General features: G+C 41.7%; 2 protein-coding genes and 1 long non-coding RNA gene across 4 annotated transcripts; 2 read left to right on the top strand and 1 right to left on the bottom strand.

Annotated features, from left to right (window-relative positions):
* The first annotated feature begins 312 nt into the window (after nucleotides 1-312).
* LOC136856076 (uncharacterized) lies at nucleotides 313-7,243 on the top strand. Of its 2 annotated transcripts, none has more exons than XM_067133705.1 (4): nucleotides 313-1,314; nucleotides 3,357-3,585; nucleotides 4,185-5,252; nucleotides 5,992-7,243. In XM_067133705.1, the coding sequence occupies exons 2-3, from the start codon at nucleotides 3,387-3,389 to the stop codon at nucleotides 5,165-5,167; spliced, it is 1,182 nt and encodes a 393-aa protein (XP_066989806.1). In that variant the 5' UTR covers nucleotides 313-1,314; nucleotides 3,357-3,386; the 3' UTR covers nucleotides 5,168-5,252; nucleotides 5,992-7,243. The 2 variants fall into 2 exon arrangements, with proteins under 2 accessions (XP_066989806.1, XP_066989805.1); XM_067133704.1 differs by having other exon boundaries at nucleotides 4,185-5,235; nucleotides 5,973-7,243.
* Nucleotides 5,499-11,782, bottom strand: LOC136856077 (uncharacterized). Its single transcript, XR_010858227.1, has 4 exons — nucleotides 11,624-11,782; nucleotides 10,912-11,160; nucleotides 6,034-10,320; nucleotides 5,499-5,721 (listed from the first exon to the last, which is right to left on the bottom strand). It is a non-coding gene; the product is annotated as an uncharacterized lncRNA (long non-coding RNA).
* Nucleotides 11,783-17,274: 5,492 nt separating this feature from the next.
* LOC136856007 (uncharacterized) lies at nucleotides 17,275-22,086 on the top strand. The gene is made up of 4 exons (XM_067133558.1): nucleotides 17,275-17,389; nucleotides 18,460-19,572; nucleotides 19,710-20,532; nucleotides 20,673-22,086. The coding sequence occupies exons 1-4, from the start codon at nucleotides 17,275-17,277 to the stop codon at nucleotides 21,721-21,723; spliced, it is 3,102 nt and encodes a 1,033-aa protein (XP_066989659.1). The 3' UTR covers nucleotides 21,724-22,086.
* The last annotated feature ends 2,078 nt before the right edge of the window (nucleotides 22,087-24,164 follow it).

Raw genomic sequence — 24,164 nt, forward strand, 5'->3', positions numbered from 1 at the left:
TGGTGATGATGATGATGATAATCAGAAGAACAGGAAGGGAAGGAGAGAGGAAGAGAGAGAGAGAGAGAGAGAGAGAGAGAGAGAGAGAGAGAGAGAGAGAGAGAGAGACGATCTCTGAATCTATAATTTGCAGAGCAAACAAAGACGACTCCTTTCGCCAGATTTTTCCAAGTGGGTTCCTACGGGTTTTTGGCAGCTTCGAAGAACATGAGATGAACAGTTACGAAAGGAGTTTCCGCTTAATTTTTAATCTAGACGAGATCAAGAACCAGAGGAATTGTTCTCGACGAGGTCCCATGAAAAATAATATTAGTAATCTGCGAAGGAATCTGCCTAGGACAGCGGCTGTTTGTCGCCACGATATAAGTCATTCCTTTGAGGAATTCGTTGATTGACAGTTCCCTGGAGTATGGAATAATATTTTGAGAATGAAACCGTCTGAAGTAAATGTTCTAAATGCTGTTATCTACGGTTCCAAAGATCTGAAGAACATGTTAAATGTTTATTTTCATTTGTACAAGACGAAGAAATTGTCAAAATTTTAAAAAAATTGAAGGGGATGCGTTCCCCTATCTAATCTGTAGTCTACAACAGTTCTGAAGTTCTTCAGCAGAGAACAGATGGCGCTTGGAACCTCCAAATGATCTGGTTGTTCAGTTAAAGTACAGAAAAGAGGCTACATTGCTTGATGTTCGGCTGAACATGGAATTACAATCAAATCAGCTCCATGACAAATGGAATCAAAACTACATTAGCTCTGCTTTCTGTAATCTATCGTTTGCAGCAGTTTCAGAGCTCTGAGGGACATAAAAATTCCCAGTTTGTTCCCACTTTTCACCTACCCAAGGCCGAGATATACCCCGCTCGTGAATAGAAATTTTCATCGATGAATTGCGTGTTCTTCATTTTCTGTATGAAAAACTCGCTGAGCATCTTGGTATTCATCAGCAGAGGACGAAAGCCGCGATTACCTCACAATTCCTGGAAGGTCGAATTTTGAAAATAGCGAGGCAGGAGTCTCCACTTTCCAATCAGCATGGAACTATGGAAGGGCCTGGAATGTTTGCAGGGTGAGAATGACATCCTACACGCATTAGCATCCTGATTTGATTTCTAATGCATCCCCGAGTGTGACCTGCTTCGTTAAGTGGGTTTCAGGAGGTGACTAACCAGAAGGCTTGCCGGGATTCTGGCTTCGACCAGATCAACCTCTCCCGAGGTCGCTGTGGAGGATAAGTAACCGCCAGAGCTCCTGGCTTCGTTACTCTTAGCACGGCCTCTGGACCCGAAGGTGCGGCTGGGGTCCAACTCTGAGTAAGTAGACGAGGCTGTTCTGTGCAGTCTCACTCTTTTGTTTTGGTCTTTTTCAAGTTTATCTTAGAATGTTACAGTTGCATTCCAATGGAAATTTGGGGTATGTGCTGAGGAAAAAGGGTTCAGATTTTGAAATGCTTCTGGATACAGGGTGCCGTTTATTTTCGAGTGCTTGTCTGGCCGGCTTTTGACAGAGTATCTAAAAAAAGTTACACATGAATTCCTTTGAAATTCTGTAGGTGGGTTGACAATGCCCTGAGGCAAACTTGAATAGATTTGGAGGTGGGTTCAAATGCAGGGTATTTTGATTTTCTCATCTTTGTCTTTTGACAGGGTATCTCAGAAAGTTATCTATGGATGTCGATGAGATTTTGAGGTTAGGTTGAAAATGCGCAGATGAAAACTTGAATAGATTTTGAGGTGGCTTCAAATACAGGGTGTTTTGATTTTCTCCTGTTGGACTGTCCAACTTTTGACAGGGTATCTCAAAAAGTTACCAATGAATTTCGATTAAATTTTGTAGTTGGGTTGACAATGCCCTGAGGAAAACTTGAATTGATTTTGAGGTGGCTTCAAATACAGGGTGTTTTAATTTTCTCCTATTTGTCTGTCCGGCTTTTGACAGGGTACCTCAAAAAGTTACCATTGAATCTCGATTAAATTTTGTAGTTGGGCTGACGATGCTCTAAAGAAAACTTGAATAGATTTTGAAAATCATTAAGTCCTTGAATATCTCTTCGCCTTTATGGATCTGTACAGGGTATCTCAAAAGATATGCAGAGGGCGCGACGGATATGTGGTGGGAAAAGCCGATTAGATTTTGAGACTGACTCAGATCCTGACGTTAGTCAGTTTTGTAATTTATTATGATTCATTTATTTCTTTGTTTCCTACACCAGATATCTTGATTGTTGTTGTTTGAGTTCATTAAATAAACGAAGCATAAAACTTAGACACTTAAAAGGGGGCGTTAGAGCGGCTGGACAGCAAGATAAAGAGATCCGGAAAATAAGCTAAAGGCGGAACTGGGATAAAACCCCACAGTTTCAGTAGGAAATAACAGTTAGAGGTGCTGGACAGCAAGACAGAAGAAAAAAGTGGGTGTAGCTAGGGACCGAACGAAGGAAGCTGCAGATACCCTTTAGTAATGCCTACGGTGCACCACTTGAGGTGCGCTGAGGGTACTACTTATTGAAAAATATTTTTTTCTCGATGTCTAAAAGCAAAAGTGATTCTATCCTTGACTGTATTCTGTATCTGAGAAAATTATTATTATTATTATTATTATTATTATTATTATTATTATTATTATTATTATCATGTCTCTTAACTTCTCAGTTCCTTCAAATGCTTTAGATGGGCCATTCAACTCGCATAGGAAAAGTTTAGCAACTAAGGTCGGCACATGTGTAGGTGACCAGCCACGAGTCATTGCCATAACGGCACTGTGATATCAGAGATATTCTCCACAAATGGAGAGAGAGAGAGAGAGAATAATCCCCGTTGAATTGGACTTTGAAATTCGAAACTAATGTTGGTACCACTTTGAAGTTACATTTGCACTCTATCTCATACATATCTGTATCTATCTATAGATAGATAGATAGATATATGAGATAAAATGCAAACGTAACTTTAGCATCTAGTAGCCATATAAGCAACGACACTTTCACAAATCAGCCAATAGTCATCTTACACCGGTTCTCAACTGAAGTTTTGCTGCTAGTCCAGAATTTACAGAAGAATGGACGCGGAAACGCCTATTAAGTTACTAAATCTCTAATATCTGTGCAAATTCTGACACCTGTTGACTAAAATGATTCGTGTGGCCACTCACTGGTAATGAGAACCCCCAAATTAGCCTCATGTCTTAAAGTACACTAGTTAATCTTCAGAATCTCTACTGTTTGTGTGCTGGAATGACACTCATGTTTTCAGTCCCAGACGCCGCCTGAAACCGAAAGAACGCACACTTCTGCGTATCATTAACAAGATTCAGCACCCCTCATTCGTCTAAGTCCGAGTCTGACTTTCAATTCCAGGTACCGGAACAGAGAAAAGAAGCACCAGACATGAAGTATTTAGTCCTGGCCATCGGCCTACTGCTGGTGGTGTCCAATTTGGCTGACGGGTTGAGCCTCAGAGAGCGTCTGGCCCAACAGAAAAACGAGACCAAGGTGGAAGGCAGCTCCGATGACGCTACAACGACCATCGAAGCTCCGAAAGGCCCTACACTTCTGCTGAAGGAGGTGGACTTCGCGGAGACAAACTGTAAGTACTGACGCGCAATCCTTATTCAAACATCACCCGTCAACTCTACTGGCTTCCCCATGCTCATGCAATTCGACACCTGTTCTTAATCCCTCCACTGTCAGCCTTGAGAATTCATTCTTCTTCCTCATCTGAAATCTTCAATCCTCAAAGACTTTAACCGGCTGCTTGCTACAGCGTGAAACCTCATTCTCTTTCCTCCCTTCATGATTTTGCAGGGCTGGGCTAGGTAAAGGCATGGGGCTGTCTGTTCCCCAAGTCTGTGCATGAAAGGAATTGCTGAAAGGTAAACGAGTAACAGACGAACTGTCAACATTCACGATTGAAAACTTGCTTCTCTCCTATAAACATAATTTTTCTGAGCACCATTCCCTTAGTTTTTCCGATATGTACTGCTGTTTTCCACAAAGACATGTTCAATTGTTTATTAATCTGTCTTTATTTGCTAGTTTTTCACTTATGGACATTTTGTTGGTGGAAGCTCGCTTGGTAGTTTCATAACCTCTTAGGCATATTCCATGTGACTGCTTTTGAAAATTGAATTATGGAAATTCAATAAGGAGATGGTGATTATAATTTATATTATTCTATACTTCCAGGCACAGGTAACGTCTGCAACACCACACAAGATACATGCGAATGCACTGGTGTCTGTGAGTATGTATTCAGCCAAAACCCCTGTTTCTGCAAGAGGGATTGGCACTGCCATGACACTAGCATAGTCAACCGCACCAGTCGGGCTGCAAATAGCACGATCGCAAAGCCAGTAGTTTCTCCAAATGTCGGCCCGGCAAGTTCAGCTGAGGATTCAGACGACGACGCAGACCATGACGACGACACCGACGAAGACAATTCCGGGGAAGACGGGCCTACTACTCGCATCAGACGTGACACCACCGACTCAGAGCGAGATGCACGCCGTAAGGACAATGTACCCATCAACTGTGCGATTCAGAGTTGTTCCCCACATCAACAGAACCCCAATGCCACCACTGATTCACACAATTCATCTCATGGAAAACCTGATCATGGGAAACACAATTCAACCACCGATTCACCCAATTCATCCCATGGCAAACACAATTCAACCAACGGTTCACACACCAATGGTGCCAGAGACCAACCCATTGCCACGCCACCGAGCCCTCAAGGTTCACGGGCAAGACGGGGTGCTGATGATTCAAAGCCAGCTTTGGACCAGAGAGCCAGTAATACAAGACAAAATTCAACAACTATAAGACCTGCTTTGCAACAAGATGCTAAAAACAACAGCCAGTCCAAGGTAACCTCTCAAGGACCACGTACCACACTTGGTGGTGCCGATGCAAAACAGGATTCCCCAGCCCCACAACCTGCCCGTGCTTCTTCACAAGATGATGATGATGATGATGACGATGATACTCCAGTGGCCACAAAAACTACTCGTACCAGGCGAGGTGCCCCTTTGGCTACGCAGGGTTCAAACAAGAATGTAACTAGCCCAAAGCCAACCCCACAACCTACACACCCTCCCACAACCCCAAAAACTACTCGTTCCAGACGAGGCGCCCCTTTATTACGCAGGGTTCAAACAAGAATGTAACTAGCCCAAAGCCACCCCCACAACCTACACACTCCCACAACCCCAAAACTACTCGTTCCAGACGAGGCGCCCCTTTGGCTACAGGGTTCAAACAAGAATGTAACTAGCCCAAAGCCACCCCACAACCTACACACCCTCCCACAACCCCAAAACTACTCGTTCCAGACGAGGCGCCTTTGGCACGCAGGGTTCAAACAAGAATGTAACTAGCCCAAAGCCACCCCCACAACCTACACACCCTCCCACAACCCCAAAACTACTCGTTCCAGACGAGGCGCCCCTTTGGCTACATGAGGGTTCAAACAAGAATGTAACTAGCCCAAAGCCACCCCCACAACCTACACACCCTCCCACAACCCCAAAAACTACTCGTTCCAGACGAGGCGCCCCTTTGGCTACGCAGGGTTCAAACAAGAATGTAACTAGCCCAAAGCCACCCCCACAACCTACACACCCTCCCACAACCCCAAAAACTACTCGTTCCAGACGAGGCGCCCCTTTGGCTACGCAGGGTTCAAACAAGAATGTAACTAGCCCAAAGCCAACCCCACAACCTACACACCCTCCCACAACCCCAAAACTACTCGTTCCAGACGAGGCGCCCCTGGCTACGCAGGGTTCAAACAAGAATGTAACTAGCCCAAAGCCACCCCACAACCTACACACACTCCTACAACCCCAAAAACTACTCGTTCCAGACGAGGCCCCTTTACTACGCAGGGTTCAAACAAGAATGTAACTAGCCCAAAGCCACCCCACAACCTACACACCTCCTACAACCCCAAAAACTACTCGTTCCAGACAGGCGCCCTTTGGCTACCCAGGGTTCAAACAAGAATGTAACTAGCCCAAAACCACCCCACAACCTACACACCCTCCTACAACCCCAAAAACTACTCGTTCCAGACGAGGCCCCTTTAATACGCAGGGTTCAAACAAGAATGTAACTAGCCCAAAGCCAACCCCACAACCTACACACCCTCCCACAACCCCAAAAACTACTCGTTCCAGACGAGGCGCCCCTTTGGCTACGCAGGGTTCAAACAAGAATGTAACTAGCCCAAAGCCACCCCCACAACCTACACACCCTCCTACAACCCCAAAAACTACTCGTTTCAGACGAGGCCCCCCTTTGGCTACGCAGGGTTCAAACAAGAATGTAACTAGCCCAAAGCCAACCCCACAACCTACACACCCTCCCACAACCCCAAAAACTACTCGTTCCAGACGAGGCACCCCTTTGGCTACCCAGGGTTCAAACAAGAATGTAACTAGCTCAAAGCCAACCCCACAACCTGCAAACCCACCCACACAGGAAGACAATGCTGGCAACAATTCCACAGCAACACCTCACGGTTCACGTGCTACACGTGACAACAGCTCAGAACAAGCTGCACCAGTGTCAAGCCCTTCTCTTCCTTCCACTTCGATCTCTCATGGTCCCCGGGCTACACAGGGTGATGCTGGAACAAAGCAAAATCCAACCCAAGGCAGTAACACGAGACAAGGTCCACCATCTTCAGTCGCAACTGTGCCACAAGATGATGCCAGCGAAGAAGACACATCCGCCGATACCGATTAAGCTGCTTTGAGAGCAATGGTTTTAAGCCATATTTCAGGGATCTGGAGTGAGTAGTGGATGGCCATGATGGCATCTGAGAGCTAACAGGATGGGTGCGTGATGGTGATTACATGTCTGAGCTGGTGTTCAGATCAACAATTAAACAGGAAAAAAAAAAAAACCTGAAAATATAAACCTATGTCACAAAAAAACACATAAAATTAAGAATAAGTTGTCAGTGACCTTTGACCTTGATCTTAAGACCTTTTGCTTCCCAAGTTTTGGTTTTTTACATTGTAGTTTTGATGAAAATTGCTTGTTTGTTACTGAAATTTTTTTTTTCATTATATTTATCCAAACACTTCTTGCATCTGGTCTTAATATATTATATATATATTGAAACTGTCTTCCAAACTAACAAAAGTCCCAGGGTAACTGTAAACTGGTAATTTCTCCCTGTAAAATTGTCCTTTTCAAATTGCAAAAAAAAATATATATATATTATTAAAACCCAATAGTATCTATTTTGCACCTTAAACTGCTGGATGGAAGTATGTTATGCATCTGGAAGCCCTCTTGCGTTCTCGAGTATTCAAAATGACATCTCGGGGCCACCCTGAGGGAAATTCAAAATGCCCACCTGAGAATATGAGTTGGTCCCTTTGGTTTCAACAGGAGTCAGACCGTAACGGTGGCCCTGCCTCAGTTTGCTTCGTGTAATTGAAGATATATCAAAGATACAGAAGTGGAAGCCATCTTTAGGAAGGGTCAAGATGGCAGACTTGGTATGTGAGTTAGCAATATGAATATTATTATTTTCATTGTACTTGATTGTAAAAAATCCATAATTTTAGAACCGAAGCAGTCGTAAGTGATGACAAATACCCGCCTCTTAAAATATGCAGGTCGAATTATAACAAAAGCATAAAGGATGGTAGGGAATTCCTTACTCCATAAAAGAACCTATCAGATGGTTGAGCCTCCACTTCATGATTTCCATGCTGTATGTTTGGGAGTGGGAAGCCTGATGCTCACACGCATAGACAGGGTGGAGGTGGTATACAATCAAGAGGCCACTGAGAGGGTTGACCAATGTAATACCTACAGAAATAGTGCAGGGATATCTGCATGATATGAAACATACAGCAGAAGGTTTGGTAGGGGAAGAGCAGTGTGACTAAGAGTACGAAAGCGTGCTTGTCCTTAAAGTATATCCAAGACAGGAATGCAGTGGCTTTGCTAAGCTATGATACAAATATACGGAATGACAACCCAGGGAAAATGCAGGATATATAGATAAGGGCTTTATGGTTGGGCTGAAATCCTTTCGGAGCTGCCGATTATTCTTCTAGGAGCCATAACTATGGCATCACAATTAAGGAGGTTCTAATGTCGGGTTTTCCATCCGTGCCGTCAGACGCAGAATAAGATACCTCCCCACTCCTCTGCCTTGTACACTGTTCCTGCCTGAATTCCATCTGATCTCATCACATGTTCAAACCATTTTAATTTTGGACGTATCAGTCCAGTTTCCAGCTTCTGGACATCACGTCTTTCGACAACTTCCTCATTTGTTGGACTATCTTCCCCAACATGCTCCTACCTACTACAGTTAATAACTGTCATAGTTTTGTACACTAGAAGTTAAATATGGTCACATGTAAATTCAAGATAAGAGCGTAAGGTATGAAACGGCAGTAATTATTAATCCATTCATGTGCTTTGTATTATCTTGAGGCATCAAGGAAGTGTTTGGTTCAGTTTGTCAGTCTTTCTGGCTATCTATCATTATGAGCGGAGAGATTTTCGTGAAACTTATGAAGACATTACCCATGTATCGCTCAGTTTATTGCTACTGTTGCTGATGTTTTACTCTGTTTTCCTCATTTTTTGTTGTTACAAGACATGGACAATAACCATGCACTGAACTCTCTACATCTGTATGGGTTTGGGACCACTGTGTTCTAAATTGTTTAACTTCGTACAACAACCCACAGAGCAGGAAACGAATGACCATAGCCAGCCCAGTCACAGAGTATACTAAAAAAAAAAAAAACAAGTAAAAAATGCACTTTGGTGCAATTGAGTTTTCTGTATAATGCTGTATAAAACTCTCAGCCACGGCCCATGAAACCCTCAGCCGCAAACCATGAAACTTTCAGCCACGGACCACTGGTGGACTATGTTGGCACCTATAGCGTTGCCAGATGCACAATCATGGCTAACTTTGACCTTAAATAAAATAACTACTGAGGCTAGAGGGCTGCAATTTGGTATGTTTGATGATCGGAGGGTGGATGATCAACATACCAATTTGCAGCCCTCTAGCCTCAGTAGTTTTTAAGATCAGAGGGCGGACAGAAAAAGTGCAGACGGACAGACAAATAGCCATCTCAATAGATTTCCTTTACAGAAAACTAACTAGAGGGGCCTATGCTGTTCAACCCACAGACTGCCCAAGGCAAGACCAATTCTGTATGAATGGTGTCTTCACGAAATTCAATTAAGAAAGTCAAAAGGAAATGATGGTTTCATCCGTGTCTGATCTCTTAGCAGGACCCCTCGAGAACAAGTGAACAGAATCTGATGAAACTTGCAGACAAATCTATCAGGTGACCTTTTGAAGATGATTAACTTTCGGGGAGAATAGGGGACCTGTTACCCTGGGACTGATCTCTGAGCCAATTTAATCCAAATGTTAAACATCAAGAGAATATCACTTGATGAATTTATCTGTAACCAAATTCAGTTCACCCATTCTTGGGATATTCTTATAACACACACACAAAACTGAAAACACATCTGTCATCCAACATTGTTATGTATTTGTGTAATTTTCTATCAGAGCAAATAAAACACTTATTCCAAAACTAATTATTTAATAACAAACATGAAGCCTTATAAATATATTTTTAAATAAATAAAAGCCTATCAAACTTATAACATAGGTATACAATATTTCTCAGAGCTTTTATTCTCCTTTAATATTGTATATGGAGCTGTATAAACTTTCTATAAAGCTCCATAGCCCTGAGTTACAATGAATCATGGGAATAAAATCAACAGTTTGAATACATACCTGACAAATTGAAATCTTATTGTTGCTTTATTCTTACTATTTTTGACAAGGATATTTTTCTCAAACAATCAATGTCTAATGTTCAGTTTCATACTTTAATGATGGGCGAATTCAATTTCTCTAATTTTTTCACTTTAAGGATCATTTTACAATTTTGGAAATAGTCAATGAAGCTTTTCGACACAAGGAAGCATCAGCCACGAAGGCAGTTTCTTTGAATGAGAATAAAATGTGCCACAATATCTCAAACACAAAACCGGTCGCCACTGGGATTCTGGCCTCAGTTGTCGCTTGGCGAGTGGGCTATGCGAGTCTGGTTGCTGTTGCTGGTCTTGGCGTTATCACTAGGCGTCCTGGTTCCAACTTCTGTGGAGTTCTGTCCCAAAATGGCAGTCTGGATCAGAGTGCAGTACCATCGCTTGGTGCAGATGCACGGGTCTTGAGAGGACGCGAATTCACAGAAGCCATTACACTTGCAGGTGGTCTGTTTGACGCTGCATGTCGGTCCTTCGCCTGGAGGTGTAAAGTTTGGGTTGAAAAACAGGAGTAGGTGAATATGGATCTGATACACCCTTAAATAAAAGGCACATACAAAAAGCAGATACTTGTTTGGATGAGGTGGAAAACCAATTTTTGCCTACCCAAAGAAATGTGAAGACACACTGGTATACACTGTACTGACACTATTACTCTATGATGGTGGTTCTCAGACTTCACTGTGAATTAATGCTGGTCTCACCAGACTATCGTGGCCTGTTGCAAGTTTCTCTGGCACACTTTTCTTTTCAATAACCTTTTAAGTGTGGTAGGTAGATAAATATTTGCACATAAAGGGGACTGGAAAATTTAGATCCTTCTAATAAACCTTAGCTTCCTGATGCTGTAAGTGGCAGAGGGTTGTAACAGGGCTAGAAAGCAGGTAGAATACCATGAATTTTTTAAACTTGCAAAAAAGGCATCTTGGCCCAAGCAACAATGCACCATAATACATGCTTATTTATGCATTTAATTCATCAAATAAACAAGCCTAGCTTCTCAACCCTTAAATACTGAAGAGTAAGGGTGCTGTTTTGTGAAAACAATAACAAGATCAGTAACACTCACATTCCTTAGCCAAAGTTCCAGTTGCGTTGCTTGCTTGGTTTCCTCCAGGAAGGTGGAGGTCACGTTGGATCCCGCTGTTGATGGCAAGTGGCTTCTGGGTGGAGTCACTCAGAGGGCTGGATTCTGCCGCAATCGGATCAGGGAGGAAGAAGCTAGCTGCCTGATGACGTGACGTCATCAGCACAAGAGCAATGGCCAGTGCTGCTGCGGTTGCCGCCTTCATGGTCATGTTCCCGTTTTCTTTCAGGTCTGGACAAAACAGAGTATAAAGTGGTATTTTTTTTTTTTTTAAAATTCAGTCTCTAATGATTGTCTTTAATGTTATTTTCCTTACTAGAATGCAGTAAACCCTTTATCCTCTACATCTCACTCAGTTCTGGACACTTCCAAAGGCTTTCACTTGTATTGGTCACTTCTGGCTACCACCCATTCATTCACTCTTTTCCCTCACACACTTGCACACCTGTTCCTCTTCTTCTTCTTCTTCTTCTTCTTCTGCTGGTTCCCTTCACTGCAACTACTCTAGAAGTGTCATAATCTTGGTGATTGGAGAGTAAACTTCCTCTTTGTGTGCCAGGTTGAGGAGGGCAATTACCCTTTATCCAGAGTTTCTGGAGACATTGTCATCTACAAACCAGATGGTATGTGGAACTATTTATCTGCATATTCTCCCCAACCCCCCCAAAAACCATGACAACAATGACCAACCTACCTTTCAAGAGAAAGAAACAGAAGCGTTTTAGCAAGCTGGGCAAAATAAATCTCACAGGAAGTCTGTGTCTACGAGAAGATTCTCAACAGACGACCCAGAACTCTACACAGAATACAACTGACAGGAAAGACGTCTCTTCTTGGGTGTTATATATACACACACGCACAATTCGGCACTGGGCCATTTTCCTGGCCAATCTGGCCTCAGCCGGAATCTCCTGACGAGATTTCTAGGCTAACGGTTGACCTGTTGAAACTCTCCAATGTATCTCATTGTGGGATACAGCGATGGAATTCCCAAATAGGCTCAGTGCCCGGCGGGGGATGCCCAGTGCTTATCAATGGTTTATAGTGATGGCAAATTGTGTTGGCACTTTTTGTTGGCCCAGGGGTGAGTTATTGGTTTTATTTTGTTTGTATTTATAACTATCACTACTTATTCTTCTTCTAATTATTATTATTATTATTATTATTATATTATTATTATTATATGAAAGTTCAATATATATTTAAAAAATAAATACATATTTACTCTTACATCACTGTGGATATTTTTCACCTTTATTATTATTATTATTATTATTATTATTATTATTATTATTACTGACGCCCATTTTATAATTCATTATCAGTATAACTTTTGATTTTTGATTGTATCACCCAAATGCTTATTTTCATTTCAAATTCTATTGTCATTTTTATTCATTTCATTATCATAATGATGATGATCATAATAACAATTACTATTATAATTATTCATAGGGAGCAAGGATTTTCATCAATGCTGTTTAGTTAAATATACATTTATCTTTTTCTTTCTGTGTCAATTACAAATTTATTTTCTCTATTATAGTTGTCCTCATTCAATTTCCTTATGTACGTTTTGCTTAATAATAATAATAATAATAATAATAATAATAATAATAATAATAATAATAATAATAATAATAATAATAATAATAATAATCCTTTGTGGGTGAGACTCTCGACTTACTAGTGAGAGAGCCAATAATAATAATGATGATGATAATAATAATAATAATAATAATAATAATAATAATAATAATAATAATAATAATAATAATAATAACCCCTTGTGGTTGAGACTCTCAACTTACTAGTGAGAGCCAATAATAATAATAATAATAATAATAATAATAATAATAATAATAATAATAATAATAACCCTAATAATAACTAACTAGTGAGAGCCAATAATAATAATAATAATAATAATAATAATAATAATAATAATAATAATAATCCCTTGTGGTTGAGACTCTCGACTTACTAGTGAGAGAGCCAATAATAATAATAATAATAATAATAATAATAATAATAATCCCTAATAATTGAGAATAATAATAACTTACTAGTGAGAGAGCCAATAACTAACTAATAATAATAATAATAATAATAATAATAATAATAATAATAATAATAATGATAAATCAATCTCAATTTTCTATCAATTTCCCAATGAAGTATATATATATATATATATATATATATATATATATATATATATATATATATATATATATATATATATATATATATATATATATATATATATATATACGTATGTATGTATGTATATATGTACGTACGTATAGACGTGGAAGGAAGTTGACAGTTCAATTTAAGAGGATTATTATAAAACAGAAACCTGAGACGAGTACAGGTGGAAGGTCGGACAAGGACAAAAGCACAAAAATAAGCCTATAATCGGATCACCAAGGGTCTCTCTCTCTCTCTCTCTCTCTCTCTCTCTCTCTCTCTCTCTCTCTCTCTCTCTCTCTCTCTCGCCTTCTGTGTTACGCAAGTGGCCCAAAATCGTCAGTTGCTACATCTTATTGCATATATATACTGTATATATATATATACACAATGTATATAAAAATATACACACTATATACATCAATAAATATATGTATATATATAAAATTAATATACTTATGTATACATGTATGTAATGTATAGACATATATATACATATATATATGTATCCATACACACATTTATATATATATACATATATATCAAGCGACAATACCATTTAATGTCGAATTCACTTAAATTTTTGAATAACTTACACCCAAAAGTTATTATAAACAATAAATACACCTGTCACGGCCAGAATATGACAAAAACACTTCTATACAACTAATTCCTTTGGGTGGAAGTTATTCCCAAAGCAAAGGGGATTCTATATCAAAGGATATTTGTGGCTTAATGTTTGAGATTCTAAAAGACCCATAAAGAATGTGTTCCAAACTTAGCAATCACCTATCATAACAGATAATCAACTTATTACCCTCTTGATAGCCGAATGGGAAGTCACTGTCTCCTCTGCATTACACCTAAAAAGCACGTGTTCCTCTGGGTCTCAGGGACCCTCTAGGTCAAGTGAGTTCAATATTATGGGGTATTTTTGGTGTGTAATGTCATAAATCACAGTATTTATTCACACACACACACACACACACATATATACATATATATATATATATATATATATATATATATATATATATATATATATATATATATATATATATATATATATAGTGGGAAAAGATGCAGAAGAAGAAGGAGAAGAAGAAGAAGAAGAAGAAGAAGAAGAAGAAGAAGAAGAAGAAGAAGAAGAAGAAGATGTAATGACCGAACGAGACAGAGAGAGAAGGCGGAAAATAAAAGCCACGATGAACTGAGAGATCCCAGATTTGGGTGCGGACGAAAGGGCTCTGCAGAGTTGACCCCAAACAGCACTGGGCAAAGAACTGATGGAAATCTTGACCTAGCCAGGAGACCTCTCTCTCACCATTACATTAACTCATTAACAACCATTGAACTAAGTGTATAAGAAAAGCGAGCATGAACATTACTGGAAAAGGGGTCCCATAGAGACAAAACTTGGGAAAATTATACCAGGCTTGGTACTGTACGACTGTCAGGCAGAACCCCATATAAAGTTTATGGAGGTTTCTAGAGCAGTAGCAGGCAGTTGGAAGTAGAGCACAAAGGCTAAAAGTGTTGAGATGTGTGGAGAGTGACCGTAAAGACTCAAAGTGATTTGTGAACTTCTATAAAAGTCTCTGAGTGCACAAAGACTCAGTGAGAATTCTGTCTAAGTTTCCGGACTTGTAGAATTTACAATGTGCCCTTTAAGATCAAGACTTGGTTACTACTATGAAAGGTAAAAAATTTATAGAATTTTTAAGACAAGGAATAAATGTATAAGGGAAACGTATATTTAATTCTCCAAGATTTTGTAATGCTTTGTATATACCAAGATGGCTGATATCTGAGCACGACAGGTCAAGATCAAGAGAAAACTACACAACAAGCAAGTTTGTTCCCACTGAGTGAAAGCCCACAGTGGAACAGATACGTTTTCAAGAAGTGAATTCTCCTCCTACTAAATACATGTGAATATTTATATATGTGCGTGTATATATATATATATATATATATATATATATATATATATATATATATATATATATATATATATATAATACATATAATTTATGCACACACACATATATTTTTTCCTTTTGTAGTTTGGAAATCTCTTCCTAACGTCTTGCACTCAATTATTTCTTCGTGTCTAAGAAGATTGCAATTCAAATATATATATATATACTATATATATACATATATATACACATAAATAAGTATATATATACACATAAATATTTTTTTATCACTTGTGTGTGTGTGTGTGAGAGAGAGAGAGAGAGAGAGAGAGAGAGAGAGAGAGAGAGAGAGAGAGAGAGAGAGATCACGTCCACCAGAGTTACAGAGCAACCATCACGAAAAAAATTAATACAAGGTAAAACATAGTAATTCGGTGGGCCCAGGTTCCTGGTACCTGGTCGGATCACCATAATAATTCCGGTGCCAAAATAACGACAGGAAATACCCTCCTGCCCCTTGGGACTGCATAGATACCCAAGAAATAAAACTGGTTTTATGGGGGCTAAAGGTGACCCCTCTCTCTCTCTCTCTCTCTCTGTCTCTCTCTCTCTCTCTGCGGATTCGGAAGGACACATTATGCAGGAAACGATCCTATTACGTAGAGAAAAGGAAAGCTGGGATTATATAAATTAGAAAGCGCTCTGTAATTGTCTCTGTCGTAGTGATTTATTCATCGCCGGGCCAAAGCCTGAAGCCAGTCTTGGGATCTTGGATAAAGGAAGTTTGGAACAAAATAAATCCCTTCACAATTCATTAGGGTCCAATCTGCCAATTCATCCCGGGGGGATTAGGTCTGGGTATTTTGACCGGTTTTCTTCAGATCTGATGTTCCCAACTTCCTAGTTTTTAGTTGTTTTTGTCAAAGAAAACTGTTTTGCCGGATTTGTCTGTCCTTCGGCACTTTTTCTGCCTTAAAAACTCCTGAGGCTAGAGGGCTGCAAATTGGTATGTTGATCATCGCCCTCCAATCGTCAAACATAGCAAATTGCAGCCCTCTAGCCTCCTCAGTAGTTTTTATTTTATTTCAGGTTAAAGTACGCCATAATCGTGCATCTGGAAACGATATAAGACAGGCCACCACCGAGCCGCGGCGGTTCAGGCTTCACGGACCGCGGTTCACACAGCATTATACCGAGACCACCGAAAGATAGAGACCTATTTTCGGTGGCGTTGGTTATGCGGTGTACAGAAAACGCGATTCCCCTGAAAAAAAAAAAAAAACTTTGGCGCAGTTTTAACTAACCGTAATTACAGTTCCAGTACATGTGTATTCTTCCAGTAGGCGCCGGTCCCGAAAAGTTTTCCCAGAGCGTGTCCCGTCCCCGTTGCGCAAAAATGCTTTCGAGTCGCTATGCAAACTAGTTTCCGTCAGGCGCAGTTTCTTCTTCTTCTGGGAAAAACCCTCTTTAGCAATCGATCGTTCCTCTCCTAACAGCTGGGTTGAGTAACGACAGACGCCACCCGCCGCTACTGGTTCAGGGCAGAATTTCGGAGCATGCACGAAAAACGGGACAGCTACGCGAGGATAAATAGAGGGTGGTGCCCACCTAACGCTGCAGACTTACTCGAGCTGACAGTTGATACACTTGGACTCCAAGGGTAAGTCTATGTGTGTGTGTGTGTGTGGTTCTCTCGAGGTTTGGTTTTGTGACAAGAAGCTGTGCTCGGGATTTTCAATTCTCTTTCTTTTCCAACTGAGGAGATCGTGTTTTTCGCAAAGTGGTGTTTCTGTCATTCAAGTCCGGGACGTTCATATTCAGTTCAAGTGTTGAAAATCTTCAGTTGCTTTAAAATGTTAATGATTCATATTGGAGTTGTATAGTAATAATAATAATAATATTCTTTATTTCAGCTCAGGGCCATATACATGGAATATACAATACACAAAGTAGACAATGGATTGCACGGGATAAAATTAATGTTGGTTCCAACTCAGGGATAAAAGACTCTCTAAACATATGATTTTCTCAATGTTTTGTAACTTTCGCGTGGAATTCAAAAGCAAAAGAGATGTTCTAGATAAATATTCCAAAGCAAGAGAGGTTCTAGATAAATGATCTGCTCCCAACATAAGCTTTTCACATTCACCTGTCACTCAAAAGCCAAAAAGCTAACTTTTCTCAATTTTCTCCACCAATTCAGAGCTGAGGAGGTCTCACATCAAACACCATGAAGCTGGTACTCATCACAGCAGCAGCCCTGGTGGCAATAGTGGCACCTGGAATAGCATTTACAACCACTGAACGTCAGAGCGTCAAATCCACGACAGAGAAGATTGAAGACTGTAAGTACACTCAGGTCATCACTGGGCCTCTGGACTGGTTGTGACTCTGTTCAGTTGACTGCAGTGTGGTGGTTTCTCTTCTAGGGTAACTCCAGGGGGTTTTCTCCCTGAGGGTTGCAAGGTGATACAAGGGGTGAAGGGAAGTGCCCTACAAATATACAACCCCCAAATGGGTTTTCTACTTATGGGTTGCAAGGTGCCATTCTTTTAGGGTAAAATAGCTCTTGGCTGAGAAACCTTATGAAGAATTCCTATCAAGGATGGTCCTTTTAAGACACTCATGCTGAGAATTCATTGATGCCTAAGCATCCCTTGGACTGCTGCTATTGATAAGTTAATCTACAGATTCTTGTGGTCAAGGGGCCATGATAGTCTCTTCACCAACGAGAGGGCCAGGATTTACTTTGCAGGCTAGGTGGGATACTTTAGACACCTCAGCTTAATCCTATGTTACCTCTGTTGACTTAAGTAGGGAATGAGGTATTTGGTTTATTTAACTGTAGAGCAAAATTGGAGGACATCAGTGTGGCTATTCAATTCCAAAAATACTAGCAGAGGATTGGGAAGTGAATACCTTCAGGAGCTCTCCTTCTGTAATAATCAGTCGCCTTTTTCCCTTAGAGAGAACTACACAAGATGGTTAGTAATTTGGGTTGAAATTATTACCGTGCCTTCTTCCATCTAGTGGCAACCCACTATAATCAAGTAAGTATCTGATACATAATTCACTGCTTAGGTCAACAGAGGCACAGTGGGTTTCAGTGATGTTATGGGGTCTGGTGCCTCAACTTTATTCATTTTCCCTTGTCTTCTACCAGTAACTATTGTGTATGTGTGTTTTGTTAAATTCTTTACCTCCATTTATTCAAACTTTATCTTTTCCATACATTCTCACATACTGTCACTCTATTGTGTGGAAGCTAGCTTATTTAATTAACTGCCCTTTGGGTTTGTTCCAAAAGAATTTGTGCTCATGCTTAACAACATTGACAATCATAACACTTATATATCATACTCATATGCAAGTCAATTGGCTCTACAACTGTTGCAATTATGTTTTTCATCCCCAGGTGTCGGACCAGCATGCCCTGTTGAAGAGAAAGAACCCAAATGCGAGTGCACTGGAGTCTGTCAGTACGTGGCCTCCCTTGACCCGTGTTCGTGCGGCCGTAACTGGGACTGCCCTCAGCTCAAAAGCAGAGTCCAAAACGCAACATCTACTTCTTCAGGAACTTCTAACGCAAACACACCAGCCAGTCCCGTAAGAAACACCAGAAGTACCAACACAAGCTCGACTGATTCACCAACAACTGGAGGATTTGGAGGAATTCGTAATCCTACACCTGGCTTGGCTAGATTCAACAACACAAGATCAAACTCAACAGTTGGTCCTGTAAGATCTACCAGATCTACCAACACAAGCTCAACAGCTCCACCTACAGGTGGGCGTAACCCAACAACCGGAGGACTTGGTGGAATTCGCAGTCCTACACCTGGATTGGCTAGATTCAACAACACAAGCTCAAACTCAACAGTTGGTCCTGTAAGGTCTACCAGATCTACCAACACAAGCTCAACAGCTCCACCTACAGGTGGGCATAACCCAACAACCGGAGGACTTGGTGGAATTCGCAGTCCTACACCTGGCTTGGCTAGATTCAACAACACAAGCTCAAACTCAACAGCTGGTCCTGTAAGGTCTACCAGATCTACCAACACAAGCTCAACAGCTCCACCTACAGGTGGGCGTAACCCAACAACCGGAGGACTTGGAGGACTTCCCAGCCTTACACCTGGATTGGCTAGATTCAACAACACAAGCTCAAACTCAACAGCTGGTCCTGTAAGATCTACCAGATCTACCAACACAAGCTCAACAGCTCCACCTACAGGTGGGCGTAACCCAACAACCGGAGGACTTGGAGGACTTCCCAGCCTTACACCTGGATTGGCTAGATTCAACAACACAAGCTCAAACTCAACAGTTGGTCCTGTAAGGTCTACCAGATCTACCAACACAAGCTCAACAGCTTCACCTACAGGTGGGCGTAACCCAACAACCGGAGGACTTCCCAGCCTTACACCTGGCTTGGCTAGATTTAACACCACAAGATCAAACACAACAGTTGGTCCTGTAAGGTCTACCAGATCTACCAACACAAGCTCAACAGCTTCACCTACAGGTGGGCGTAACCCAACAACCGGAGGACTTCCCAGCCTTGCACCTGGCTTGGCTAGAACACCACAAGATCAAACTCAACAGTTGGTCCTGGAAGGTCTACCAGATCTACCAACACAAGCTCAACAGCTTCACCTACAGGTGGGCGTAACCCAACAACGGAGGACTTCCCAGCCTTACACCTGGCTCAAACAAGATCAAACACAACAGTTGGTCCTGTAAGGTCTACCAGATCTACCAACACAAGCTCAACAGCTTCACCTACAGGTGGGCGTAACCCAACAACCGGAGGACTTCCCAGCCTTACGCCTGGCTTGGCTAGATTTAACACCACAAGATCAAACACAACAGTTGGTCCTGTAAGGTCTACCAGATCTACCAACACAAGCTCAACAGCTTCACCTACAGTTGGGCGTAACCCAACAACCGGAGGACTTGGAGGACTTCCCAGCCTTACACCTGGATTGGCTAGATTCAACAACACAAGCTCAAACTCAACAGCTGGTCCTGTACGGTCTACCAGATCTACCAACACAAGCTCAACAGCTCCACCTACAGGTGGGCGTAACCCAACAACCGGAGGACTTGGAGGAATTCGCAGCCCTACACCTGGCTTGGCTAGATTCAACAACACAAGCTCAAACTCAACAGTTGGTCCTGTAAGGTCTACCAGATCTACCAACACAAGCTCAACAGCTTCACCCACAGGTGGGCGTAACCCAACAACCGGAGGACTTGGAGGACTTCCCAGCCTTACACCTGGATTGGCTAGATTCAACAACACAGGCTCAAACTCAACAGCTGGTCCTGTGAGGTCCACCAGATCTACCAACACAAGCTCAACAGCTCCACCTACAGGTGGGCGTAACCCAACAACCGGAGGACTTGGAGGACTTCCCAGCCTTACACCTGGATTGGCTAGATTCAACAACACAAGCTCAAACTCAACAGTTGGTCCTGTAAGGTCTACCAGATCTACCAACACAAGCTCAACAGCTCCACCTACAGGTGGGCGTAACCCAACAACCGGAGGACTTCCCAGCCTTACACCTGGCTTGGCTGATTTAACACTACAAGATCAAACACAACAGTTGGTCCTGTAAGGTCTACCAGATCTACCAACACAAGCTCAACAGCTTCACCTACAGGTGGGCGTAACCCAACAACCGGAGGACTTGGAGGACTTCCCAGCCTTACACCTGGCTTGGCTAGATTCAACAACACAGGCTCAAACTCAACAGTTGGTCCTGTAAGGTCTACCAGATCTACCAACACAAGCTCAACAGCTCCACCCACAGGTGGGCGTAACCCAACAACCGGAGGACTTCCCAGCCTTACACCTGGCTTGGCTAGATTTAACAACACAAGATCAAACTCAACAGTTGGTCCTGTAAGGTCTACCAGATCTACCAACACAAACTCAACAGCCTCACCTACAGGTGGGCTTAACCCAACAACTGGAGGACCTGGAGGAATTCGCAGCCCTACACCCGGCTTGGCTAGATTTAACAACACAAGATCAAACTCAACTGTTGGTCCTGTAAGGTCTACCAGATCTACCAACACAACATCAACTGCAGGTGGTCGTAACCCAGTAACTGGAGGATCTGCAGGTGCTCACAGCCCATCAGGTGCATTCGCAGGAGCTAATGCCCCACCAGGTGCATCTACAGGAGCTCGTAACCCAACAGGTTCATTCCCAGGAGCTCAGGCCCCAGGACGTGCCTCTGCAGGAGCTAATACCCCACCAGGTGCATCTACAGGAGCCCATACCCCAACAGGTTCATTCCCAGGAGCTCAAGCCCCAGGACGTGCATCTGCAGGAGGTAATACCCCACCAGGTGCATCTACAGGAGCTCATACCCCAACAGGTTCATTCCCAGGAGCTCAAGCCCCAGGACGTGCATCTGCAGGAGGTAATACCCCACCAGGTGCATCTACAGGAGCTCATACCCCAACAGGTTCATTCCCAGGAGCTCAGGCTCCAGGACGTGCATCTACGGGAACTCATAGCCCAACAGGAGCATTTGCAGGAGCCAATACCCCACCAAGTGCATCTACAGGAGCTCATACCCCACCAGGAGCAACTGGAGGAGCTCATCCCACAAGACCTGCAACTGCAGGAACTACCGAGAGAGGTTTCCAAAGGCCGTGAATCGTGTCGCCATGAAGACTTTCAGTTTTCAGGATGAATAAGTCTCCACCTTCCTCTGGTTGCCTGGATAAAGACCTTGTTTAGAACGGATAATTCTCTATCTTCCTCTTATATTTCTCCGAGCTAATCTAACCTGCCTCTTGTGAAGAGGTATATGTCTGCCATCACCTAAATAGAGGTATCGAATTACAACTCTTTATCCAGGTGCAGCGAGGGGGTTGGGAACCCCGAAATATCTCACTACAAAGAATAAGATAGTAATCCATAGGTATATTCATCAACTTTGTTGCATTTGTTATTATTTTACTTAGATTTATTTTTTAAATATGTAATCACTTACTAATAAAGCAGCAAGACGTACAAGATTTTTTTCCTGCGTCCTAATGTGGGTCCTTCATTTCTATCTAAATGCATTGAAAATATTACAATGAAGGTCAAGTGGTTCTCTATGAAAAATCCCACTTCGCCATCTCACTTATACATAACCTTAACAACCTTTTCTCAGTACATATCTAAGCTATCTCACAGCACTGTGATCCATCATTACCAAGTATGCAATTCCAATCTTTTCCATTCCTGTCAACTCCTCTCAACATATGCCACTTAGATCATTAACTCATCTCAATATCTTCTGCTTTGAGGCTCTAAAGCCTCTTTGCATAGCACATGACTGTTTTCCTACATATTGTGCTTGAAGTCCAAGCGGAGCATATGATGATTTATGCGCCAAGAATTATTTTGATGGAAGATAAGTTTAGTATGAGGTCAGCTTGGACTAAGTCATCAGCAAAGATAATGCTAGTTCACGCAACTGTTGAGGCTTGGGAGGCTTCTACTCTTCCTTCCCACCGTCATCCCTACGTTAAGGGGTCGGTTGCCTGATGCACCTTCTCCTCCGCTGCCTTCAACCTCCACCAAACCTCTTCTCTCCATATCTTTCTTCACTTTGTCTCGCCATCTAATTCTGTCTCCCTCTCAATCCTCTTCCTCTAACAGGTTCTTCTTCCCAGGCCCTCTTCACTCCCTCCTCGTCATCCATCCTTAACACATGCCCATACCATCTCAATCGTGGCTGTAGTTCTCAGCTAACACGCTGCTGGCAACGTTCAATTCTCCGACCGGCCAATGAAGAATTAGAGGAATTTATTTCTGGTGATAGAAATTCATTTCTCGTCATAATGTGGTTCGGATTCCACAATAAGCTGTTGCTAGGTAACCTATTGGTTCTTAGCCACGTAAAGTAAATCTAATCCTCCGGGCCAGCCCTAGGAGAGCCGTTAATCAGCTCAGTGGTCTGGTTAAACTAAGGTATACTTAACTTAACTTCAATCGTGGCTCTCTTATCACCTCTGTTATCTTTACTAAGCCTGCTCTTCTTCTTCTTCTTCTTATTTCATCATTTTCCAATCTCTCAAGCAGCGATGTTCCCATAATCCACCTCAGCATTCTCATCTCTGTTCTCTCAAGCTTTGCTTCCTCTTTTCTTCTTAGAGCCCATGTTTCTACTACCACAAGGAAAGACGTGAGAATGTTCTGAGGACGAGAAAAGGTGAGTCTTCAGATTAAATCAAGTTCCCAAAGACTGTGATGGTTTGAACATGTCATGGGAACGAGTGAAAAGCTAGCAATCACAAAATAATGAGTAGTTACTGAAGCAACAGATAATCATGAGGACAGGATGCAGAATAACACTGACCAGATCTTAGCCCACAATAAAGAGAGGGTTTTGAAATGAGTCGACTAATAATTGCTGATGGAAATCTAATTCGTCAGGACCATATAAATAAACCAGACCCTATTGTACAATTACAGTGGCTACTGGTTGACCAGTCTCAGTAACCCTTGAAGAGCTTTCTACATGCTGTTTTATAGAGGTGTGTCCTTGTGCACTCTTGTGCCTAAAACCTCTCCAGTAATTTCACTTGAGAAGAAAGAACTAGAAAAACACCTGGAAAGGTTCCCTCATGGTCTTCTAGACTCATTTGGGCTACTATGAAAAACGAAACATGTTTCTCCTGTGGTGTGCTTCTGACTTTCAATAGAGGGAATTAAATGAAATACTAAGGTTTGCGTGCACTCTGATTACTAATGAGAAATAATGCGTAACCTTCTGACTTTGAAATGACTCATGATTCCATGTTTCAGTTTTGGGTTTTGTTAACTTTAGTTAGAATTCTTAACTGATTTCAAGGCTGGAATTTCATTATCTTACATTTGCATACTTCAACTCCATGAATCTTTCATAAAAGATAAATGTTGAAATAGAAATTCTTTAGACAACACATTTGACTGAACTGTTTAAAATTCATATACTATCTTCACAAGGTTTAGTTATCAGCTGATGAATGGCGTCATAGATCATAGTATACGAAAACTCATCTAAATGTCAGATTTCCATGCTTCAGCAAAACTTCCAATTCTCTTAAGCTGTTACAATGAAG

This window comes from Macrobrachium rosenbergii, chromosome 34, assembly GCF_040412425.1.
Source record: "Macrobrachium rosenbergii isolate ZJJX-2024 chromosome 34, ASM4041242v1, whole genome shotgun sequence".
In the NCBI taxonomy this organism is placed as follows: Eukaryota; Metazoa; Arthropoda; class Malacostraca; order Decapoda; family Palaemonidae; genus Macrobrachium; species Macrobrachium rosenbergii.

What these genes read in the sequence shown, in the direction of transcription:
- LOC136856007 (XM_067133558.1), top strand. Translation starts at nt 17,275, where the DNA reads ATGAAGCTGGTACTCATCACAGCAGCAGCCCTGGTGGCAATAGTGGCA. An exon ending in GACAGAGAAGATTGAAGACT is followed by an intron (nt 17,390 to 18,459) that starts GTAAGTACACTC and finishes TTTCATCCCCAG; the next exon opens with GTGTCGGACCAGCATGCCCT. An exon ending in CTCAACAGCTTCACCTACAG is followed by an intron (nt 19,573 to 19,709) that starts GTGGGCGTAACC and finishes CTTCACCTACAG; the next exon opens with GTGGGCGTAACCCAACAACG.
- LOC136856076 (XM_067133705.1), top strand. Translation starts at nt 3,387, where the DNA reads ATGAAGTATTTAGTCCTGGCCATCGGCCTACTGCTGGTGGTGTCCAAT. An exon ending in GGACTTCGCGGAGACAAACT is followed by an intron (nt 3,586 to 4,184) that starts GTAAGTACTGAC and finishes CTATACTTCCAG; the next exon opens with GCACAGGTAACGTCTGCAAC.